The following is a 9,782-nucleotide window of genomic DNA, read 5'->3' on the forward strand; positions in this document are numbered from 1 at the left end:
GAATTGAGGGGGTGAGGAGGTTGACAGTAACCAGGATAACTGTAACCAGGGGATCTGTTTGATCTGATCTGATTTCTGCTTTAAAATGAAGAGTTTCACATTTAATATCTTTCTATTGTGTTAGTTTCACTGCCCAGACAGCTGGAATAGTGATCTGTGATGGAGGGAGGGAGAACGAGGGACAAAAAGATGGAGGCGGAGACAGCAGGAAAGAGAGAGAGAGAGAGAGAGAGAGAGAGAGAGAGAAAGGAATGGATGGAGAGAGCCACGGAGAGACAGGGATGGAGGTAGAGAGAGAGGGATGGAGGGGAAGAGAAGAGGAGGAGTGATGGCGGTGGAGAGGATGTAGGGAGAGAGAGGGATGGAGGGAAAGAAGGGACAGAGAAGGGACCAGCTGGCCATCGGCCCGTCCTCATACATCACACGTTCATGGAGAAGGCTGCCATAAAGCACTCTGGAAGCTGTAAATCACCATCTCCAAGGTTACCATCCGGCTTTACGGCCGGAGGTGATTACATGGCATGACTGGTGTAAAAACGCTGAATGGAGGAGGTGAGGAAGATGAGAGGAAGGAGGTGAGGAGGAGGAGAAGAGCACGGCAGGAGGAGGAGGAGGAGAATAGAAGGGGAAGAGGAGGGGATGAGGAGTGGAGGAGAAGAAGAGGAGGAGATGAGGGCAGGAGGAGGAGAGTAGGAGAGGCGGAGCTGATTGAGAATGTCTCTCCTCAACCTCGCTCTGACACTCAGCCATAGAGACTCGGGTTCAGGTAACCATGGTACCCTGCTTTGCTCTCTGAACCCATGGTACTGTTGTCTGATACCGGTAGGGCCATTGTGGTACTGGTGGTGTGGTCACCTCTGGACCCCTCCCCCTCGCTACCTCCCTTTCTTACCCCCCCTCGCAACGCCCCTCTTTAACTCACCATTAATCACCACAGCCATCCCTAGCACACAAGTAATGGAGACCATATTAAAAACACCAAAGGCATTCACACATGCACGCACACATGCACGGGGGAGCCATTTATATTAACACCCACCCACAAACAATCACACGCACGGACATACACACACACACACACACGTACGCTTACCCACACACACACGGACACACACCTCCCCCCTCCCTCACACATGCATTCCGGCATCATATGGTACTGACAAATGAGGGTGTCAACGAGGACTCTTATTAGTGAAGCCTAAAGGTTTCATCACATCCATCCACTGGCCCTGGGGTCGCACGCTGTCATGAATAAATACGAGCACAAATGACAAATTGATTTCTGTGCGATGAAGCCAGCTCAAGCTCCAGAAGTGTATTCACAGGCAACACGGAGCTTTCGCATACTTGTGAGTAGTTAGGCTTCCTGGATGGTTGGGGTTAGATTTCCTGTATGGTTAGCTAGATGTCTTGTTGAGTTTGTTCGACTTCCTTTATGCTTAGTCAGACTTCCTCTAGGGTCAGTTAGACTTTCTGTAAGGTTAGCTTGACTTCCTGTAAGGTTACTTAGACTTCCTGTACAGTTGGTTAGACTTCCTGTACGGTTGGTTAGACTTTGTGTTAGTGTTAGCAAGACTCTCTGTAAAGTTAGTTCACGATGGGTTAGCTAATCCGTGTCTGAAAATGCTCCCTACGGTATAGGGATTAGGGAGCATTGATGTTACGCCATTTTTAGTTTAAGCGTCCAAAGTCCAGCACAGTGGACTAAAAAGATATCCTGTAAAGCTAAACAAAATGTCCACTTCTTTATAATAACAAACACCACAATGCAACACTTCCCCTCTGCTCATGCACTTCATCAAGACCAAAGCCTGTCGTCACACACGGAGCCAACGATTCCTCGGATGAAGAACGTGTTTGTGTGAGAATAGCTAACGTTAGATAGGCCATTTTTTGTTTCGCTTTCATTTTGGTTCCCGAGCTTCCAAACCACATGTGGATTTCGATATTCATGGCTCTCTCTTTCTCTTTAACTACCCCCTCCCTATTTCTTTCTCTCCTCTCTCTGTCTGCCCCTAGGGCAGAGCAGGTTAACAGGACTATAAGGAGTTGTTTCTGTGGTAAGAGCCTGATGGACCCAGGGCAGAGAGGTGATAGGGGGTAGACGAGGAGGGCAAGGAGGGTGGGAGGGGGGGTCGACGAGGAGAGACAGATTGCACCTCTCAACCCCACACAGCCTCTCCACCAGGTATCCATGACATTTCCTCTCCACCCCATAACTCACACGCCTCATCGTGAAATGTCCTTCGCAGGCTTCCGTTGCACCATCAAACCATCACCCACGGTGACAGGGTGTTAAAACGGCGCCCTGACAACATCACTAATTACAGTTTCATTCCGTCTGGTATCACGACTGGCTTGACAGCAACGTCCGGTAGTTTCATTGTTGGCAACCGGCAGGACGGCTGATTATACATGTATGTAAATTATTATTATGGGATGTTGTCTAGCTGTCAGGGAGAAGACAAACATGGCCTTGTCTGATTGGGACACCATGAGAGCCTTTACACTCTGACAACCATGTTGTTGAGAGACAGTCCGGATTGTTCTAGAACACGGGATAACGAGTCATGCGACTGGAGACAACAGGAAGGATGTGAAACCTGATTGTCTGCCCCTAGCCTCCTCACTCCTCTACCTCCCCTCCTCCTGTTTTTCCTCTCCCAATTCATTCTCCTCCTCTCCTCCTCAACCCCTCCCTCACCCCCTCCCCCTCCGCCCTTTCCCCCATCTCACCCTCACTCTCTCTGACCCCCCTTCCCTCACCTCCCTCACCTCCCTCCTCCTCCTCGCGCTCCTTTCCTCCTGATATGTTCTTCATGAGGGGGCAGGGATGCATGACTGCAGTCTGGAGCACGGAGGTGTGTGTGTTTGCTGGGGGGTTAAGATGTGTGTGTGTTTGCTGGGAGGTGAGAGGTTGAGGTACGTGTGCGTAGGTTTGTGTGCTGGGGGGTTAAGATGTGTGTGTTGGGAGGTGAGGGGCTGAGGTGTGTGTGTGAATAAGTGTGTGTGCTGGGTGCATGAGGTGTGTGTCTGTGTTGGGAGGTAAGGGGTTGAGGAGAGTGTTTGTGTGTGTGTGTCTGTATGTCTATGTGCTGGGGGTTTGAGGTGTGTGAGTGTTTATGTGTTTGCTGGAGGTTTGAGGTGTGTGTGTGTGTGTATGTTTGTGTGCTGGAGGTTTGAAGTGTGTGTGCGTAGTGGAGGTTTGAGGTGTGTGTTTGTGGTGGAGGTTTGAAGTGTGTGTGCTGGGGGTTTGAGATGTGTGTGTGTGGTGGAGGTTTGAGGTGTGTGTGCTGGGGGTTTGAGATGTGTGTGTGTGGTGGAGGTTTGAGGTGTGTGTTTGTAGTGGAGGTTTGAGGTGTGTGTTTGTGGTGGAGGTTTGAAGTGTGTGTGCTGGGGGTTTGAGATGTGTGTGTGTGGTGGAGGTTTGAGGTGTGTGTGCTGGGGGTTTGAGATGTGTGTGTGTGGTGGAGGTTTGAGGTGTGTGTTTGTGGTGGAGGTTTGAGGTGTGTGTTTGTAGTGGAGGTTTGAGGTGTGTGTTTGTGGTGGAGGTTTGAGGTGTGTGTTTGTGGTGGAGGTTTGAGGTGTGTGTTTGTGGCGGAGGTTTGAAGTGTGTGTGCGCTGAGTGACAGTGTCTGTATGCATATCTGCCCGATACGTATCATACACAACATGACTCCAACACCTCCCCTCACCGCACACCTCAACAGCACAGCCAGGATGTGCAGAGCACGCACTGGATCACATGTCACAATGCTGTGTGTAAGTACGTATGCTGATGTATTGTGCCTGTGTGTATTTTTCTGTGTGTAAATAGTACCAATGTGTATGTTGCATCTATGTATTGTGTGCAATTTGTGTCCATGTAATATGTTGGTTTATGTAAGGCACTGTCTGTCTGTCTGTTTGTCTATCTACCTATCATACACATACACATACACGCACACATCCCTGATTTCAGAGCTGCTTGAGGCCAGGTGAGGTCACATCCTGTCTGGGAGACACACTTCAAGAGCTTTCACTGATACTGCAGCATGGACAGAGACAGGAGGAGGAGAGGTGGGGACAGAGAATGGGGGAGAGAGAGAGGAGAGATAGAGAGGGGAAGAGAGAGGTGGAGGGAGAAAGTGGGGGGGGAGAGGGGGCGAGAGAGATAGACTTTGTCCCACTGTCACATCTTAAAGGACAGAACATCAACCATGCATCATTGTTTTAATTTGTCTGTATCTAAAAATGATTGAAGGGAGAACGAGGGGGGAGAGAGCAATGGACTTGGCATTATTATATACATTTTTGTCATGATTGATCATAATTAAGTTCGATAATGTGTTAATAATGACGTATTGTCCCTTCTCTGTGGACTGCTTTGGCAACACGGTTTAACCTGAACATTCATGCCTATAAAGCATATTGAATTGAACTGAATATTTAGGAGGAGAGAGGTGGAGATACAAGGAGAGAGAGATTGTGAGTTTTCTCTCCCTCCAGGTAATGTTTATGTTCTCAGATAAAGATACAAGCTCTTGATCTGCGTTTTACAACAAGACTGACGTCAACCAGTAATTACTCCCTCCCCCTCCCACTCCCCCTCTCCCCCCTCCCTCCCTCCCTCCCTCCCTCCCTCCCTCCCTCCCTCCCTCCCTCCCTCCCTCCCTCCCTCCCTCCCTCCCTCCCTCCCTCCCTCCCTCCCTCCCTCCCTCTCTCTCTCTCTCTCCCCCTCTCTCTCTCTCTCTCTCTCTCTCTCTCTCTCTCCCTCTCTCTCCCTCTCTCTCCCTCTCTCTCCCTTTCCCTCTCTCCCTCTCTCTTCAGCAGATGTTCCAGTGTGGTGTTTATTTCACTGTGACAGACAACTCTTTCTCTTCACTTAAAAAAGTCACAAACACAAAGAAGTCATCATTGACCAAATCATTGTGCTCTGTGTATGTGTGTGTGTGTGAGTGTGTGTGAGAGTGTGTGTGAGAATGTGTATGTGTGTGTGTGTGTGCGGCCTTGGGTGTTTCAAACATTTTCAACAGAGAGCCTTTTGCCTGGAGGTGGAGGGAACTCTTCTCCTTCCCTCTTTCCTCACATGGTAATTATGGCCTGGTCACCATGGTCCCCTCATTCCTGCTTATTATGGTCTGGTCCCCCTCACAAGGAATGGGGCTGCAGCCTGCTGTGATTGGATGACTGACTGATTTTATAGTCAAATATAAATCTAAACTACATTTTCTGTGGTGATGACAGATGGAAAGCAGAAAGGGGGAGATAGAGGGAAAGATAATGAGGGAGAGATATTCTGAGAGAGAGATTCTGTATGCTCTTGCAGAGATATATGGGGATCCCCTCTTACTTTCAGACACAGGAACATAAAGGTTGACCTTTAGAACGATGAGCAGTAAAACACCAAGTGAACACAGGTGATATGAAAACAGAAACTCTTCGTCCAAAACGTCAAAAAGGAAAATCCTAATGATTTACAGAGTCAGTGCAGTATGGCATACAAGTATTTGCACTTAAATGTAATTTATATATACACATTAACTGATATATATATATATATATATATATATATATATATATATATATATATATATATATTTCTTTTTTTTGTACAATTATTAGTAAGGGTTATAATTGTATTTTTTATCTCTCTTAACATGCCCCAAAAAATACTTAATAAATGTAACTTGAAAATGGATAGTTTACAACTGTATTATAATTATACATGACATGTTGCTTGGCAATCTATGATTGTTCGTTTCATGATGTGATGATTAAGTTCTATGATGTGTTATTAATTACATGTGTTCACTGTGGACTACTTTGGCAACATTGTTTAACCTGAACACTCATGTCTATGAAACCTAACGAACCAAAGTGAACGAAAGAGAAATATGGAGAGAGCAGAAAGGAGTGAGTGAGAGAGATTTAAAGACAGAGAGAGAGAGAGAGAGAGAGAGAGAGAGAGAGAGAGGAGAGATAGAAAGAGAGAGAGAGAGATAGAAAGAGAGAGAGAGAGATAGAAAGAGAGAGAGAGAGCTCTGCCAGGTTGGCGTGTATTACCTATGACTCTCGTCCCCTCTCTTCTCTTCTCTTCCCCTCTCATCTCCTTTTTTCTCATCCCCCCCTCCCTTCCTTTCCTCTCTTCCCCCCTTGTTGACCCTCTTCCCCTCTCCTCGTCCCCTCCTCTCCTGGTGTTGGATGAAGAAGAGGGAGTCCAGCTCTTCACACTCTGTTCAGCATTATGAGTGGTTATGAGAGAGAGAATGACTCATTCATGTTGTCTCTCCTGTGTGGGCTGAGACTGTCCGTGTGTGTGTGTGTGTGTGTGTCTGTGTGTGTGTGAAGGCTGACCTATTAGTCTGTCCTGTGGGGAGAAGGACAGAAATAACCCTCTCTGACTGACAGAAGGTCCTCCAAACTCTTTTTCACATCCTCTCTCTCTCTCTCTCTCTCTCTCTCTCTCTCTCTCTCTCTCTCTCTCTCTCTCTCTCTCTCTCTCTCTCTCTCTCTCTCTCTCTCTCTCTCTCTCTCTCTCTCTCTCTCTCTCTCTCTCTCTCTCTCTCTCTCTCTCTCTCTCTCTCTCTCTCTCTCTCTCTCTCTCTCTCTCTCTCTCTCTCTCTCTCTCTCTCTCTCTCTCTCTCTCTCTCTCTCTCTCTCTCTCTCTCCTCTATAGTATACATATAGTCAAGCCACTCTTTTTTGTTAAGGCAAAGAATCGCGACTGTCCATCGTTAATTGGAAAGGACTTCGTCATTATCTTTTGCATACTTGTTAGCATGGTGAGTGAACAACATGTGTTTCCTTTATGCAAATGTGTGTCTAGTAATTAATCAAATCACAGAGCATGGCAAACTCAAAAAAGCCCACGAATCTAAAGAAAACAGAGTCGTTGTATGCCAGGTACATCGGTAGGATGACCGGATCCCAACAAACCAAATGTGGGACAAAGTATATGCTTGTGTGTGACAAGCTGGGACACGTAACTAATGCTGAGAGGTATTCTTAAATGTTGATATGATGGCTTAAAAAATAATCATTTCAATTCTGCCCCATAATTTGAATGCAACTAAAGAAAATGCAATTAGAGAGTAAACATTGAGATAAGCAGACTTTCCACAAGCAGGCATTCCGTGTGCTTGTATAGACGTTTGTCTATCCCTCAATTAAATTGAACCAAAATCGGGTGACGTCATGTTTCCTTCACGTCGTATCCACACCCCCCCTCCCCCCACCTCCGTTTAAAATCCAAAAAGAACGGCGAACATTTCGCAAATATGAAAATTGCGTTGCTGTGACTTCACCCAGTTATAATTACTATCCCAGTTTTGGTTGTAGCTACATTTTCTTTCCTTTGTGGTAATACACTTCCATGATATCCTCTGCATAGTTTGTGATTTTCTCATAGCTTGAGAGGTTTGGGGTGTTTTCCTCACAGACAAGCGTACTGTGCTGCAAGCAAGATGTTTCAGGCCTAACAGGGTTCTCTGTGTTAGCTGAGTGCTCAGCAGCAAATGGTATTTAAGACTAGATGTAGGACCAGGTGGTAACTCCACTCTCACTGACAGTAACTGCAAATAACTTTGGTCTGGTAGACAGAACCATCTGGCAAGGCTTTGTAGCTGAACTTGCCAGTCGACACATTTTTCTCCATCCATTTCTTGCTAGTTCCCACCCTACTGAAGAGTGTAAAGACCAGGCAAGTTAAAAGTCTAGGTTCATTCTAGAAACACAGTAACTTCTTGTTTGGTGTGGCCCTAATTCTCTGCTATTCCACTGTGTGTTTGATTTTCCTCAAATCGAGCAATCAAGCCACCGGGACAGTCCCATTAGTGCTGCCTCTAAGACAAACCAAACACACCTCCCCATGGCCAGAGGGCTCTTATGCTTGAATCACACAACATTCAGATCTCATTAAAACAGTTTGTTTAAATGTTGCCCTTCAACAAAAAACATCCCAGATATATGATTTACAGATCTAAGGTTGGCCCTGGTTGAGTGTACAGGTCAAAGTGATGAGCCTGTGCCTGACTGCAGTTCTACCCCAGACTCACAGGGGGCGCTGTGGCAGGACTGAAACAAGGACCATCACAACGCTGAGGCATGGAGGATGGGAGGGGGGCTAGCAACTGTTGCTAGGCAGCCCAGCCTGGAAGATGGAAGAAGAAGGAGAAGTAGTAGGAAGAAGAGGAGGAATAGGAAAATGAGCAGTAGGAGCAAGAGGAAGAGGAGGAGGAGGAGGAGGAAGAAGAGGAGGAACAGGAGGAAGAGGAGGAAGAGGAAGAGGAGGAAGAAGAAAAAGAGGATGAAGAGGAGGAAGAGGAGGAGGAGGCAGAGGAAGAGGAGGAGGAGGAAGAAGAGGAGGAACAGGAAGAAGAGGAGGAAGAGGAAGAAGAGGAAGAGGATGAAGAGGAGGAAGAGGAGGAGGAGGAGGAGGCAGAGGCAGAGGAAGAGAAGGAGGAGGAGGAGGAGGAAGAAGAGGAGGAGGCGGAGGAAGAGGAGGAGAAAGAGGAAGGGAAGCAAATTGTTGTTGATGAGTTTGGTTAGTCTGATGGAGGGATAAGCATTTGGAGCAGGGAGGGAGGGGGGAGGGTTAGGAGGGGGAGGAGGAGGGCGAGGAGGGGAGAGCAGGGGGAGGAAGGCGGTGAGGGGATGAGGGGGGAGTAGGAGGGAGGGGATGATGGGGACAAAATGTCCCATAGTAACAAGGGAATGTTACTCTTCTTCTGTGTGAAGGTAGATGACCATCTCTCTTTCTGCCGTGAGCATGACCAGAGAGGAGGAAAGTGGGAAGAGCACTAACTCTAACCCAACCAGACAACACCAATGAAGAAGAGTATGAGGCATGAGAGAAAGAGAGTTAGAGAGAGAGAGAGTTAGAGAGAGAGAGAGAGAGAGAGAGAGAGAGAGAGAGAAGGGATGTGAAAGAGGAGGAAGAGAGAGGAGAGATTGTGAGAGACAAGGGGAGAGAGAGCCTTTGCGAGAGGAGAGACAAGTTGACAGAGACTCCAAAGTTGGATAGACTCCAAACAGCATCAAGCTGTGTGTGTATGTCTCTTTGTGTGTAAGCATATGTGTATGTTTGTTTCTGGTTGTGTGTCTAAGTGTGTGCATGCAATTGTGTGTGTGAAAGCATATGTGCGTGTGTTTAAGCGTGAGCGTGTTCGTGTGTGTGTATGAGCATGTGTGTGTATCCGTGTGTGTGTGTTTGTGTAAGCATGTCTGTATGTGTTTATGTGTGTGTTTATAAGTGTGTGTGTGTTAGTCTGTGTGTGTGTGTGTGTGTGTGTGTGTGTTAGGAGAAGAGGCCTACCCTGATAGTGGGCGCTGAATCCCCGGTAGCGATGGTTGCTATCGGTGACGAAGTGAAGTCGCAGCCAGTTCTTGTTGCTAACAATGGGAGACGGAACATTCATCCCTGATAGCCTGGGAGACGAGAGAGAAGATGGATGGAAGTAGAGAGAGAGTTGAGGGGGAGAGAGAGAAATAGAGACAGAGACAGAGACAGAGACAGAGACAGAGACAGAGAGAGAGAGAGAGAGAGAGAGAGAGAGAGAGAGAGAGAGAGAGAGAGAGAGAGAGAGAGAGAGAGAGAGAGAGAGAGAGAGAGAGAGAGATGGACGGAGAGAGAAGGAGAGAGATAGACAGAAAGGGAAATTGTTAGTGTCCGCTGACATTGCCCAGCAAGAAGGGAAGGCTGAAGAATGGGCTTCTGGCACGCATATAGACAACTTAAATACTACATACAGACTACAAACAGACTACACATGAACTACATACAGACTACAAACAGATTGCCC

At 47.2% G+C, this 9,782-nt stretch overlaps 1 protein-coding gene across 2 annotated transcripts in view; it reads right to left on the reverse strand.

The window, feature by feature from the left end:
- LOC146295071 (CUB and sushi domain-containing protein 3-like) overlaps positions 1-9,782 on the reverse strand; it is a 232,640-nt gene that overhangs the window by 120,918 nt on the left and 101,940 nt on the right. For both annotated transcript variants that reach the window (XM_084695753.1, XM_084695752.1), the window contains exon 6: positions 9,296-9,408. In XM_084695753.1, the coding sequence (XP_084551879.1) occupies positions 9,296-9,408 (113 nt within the window). The remainder of the gene's footprint in view (positions 1-9,295; positions 9,409-9,782) is intronic.

Source organism: Hypomesus nipponensis, chromosome 4 (assembly GCF_054491055.1).
Source record: "Hypomesus nipponensis isolate SF chromosome 4, ASM5449105v1, whole genome shotgun sequence".
NCBI classification, from domain to species: domain Eukaryota; kingdom Metazoa; phylum Chordata; class Actinopteri; order Osmeriformes; family Osmeridae; genus Hypomesus; species Hypomesus nipponensis.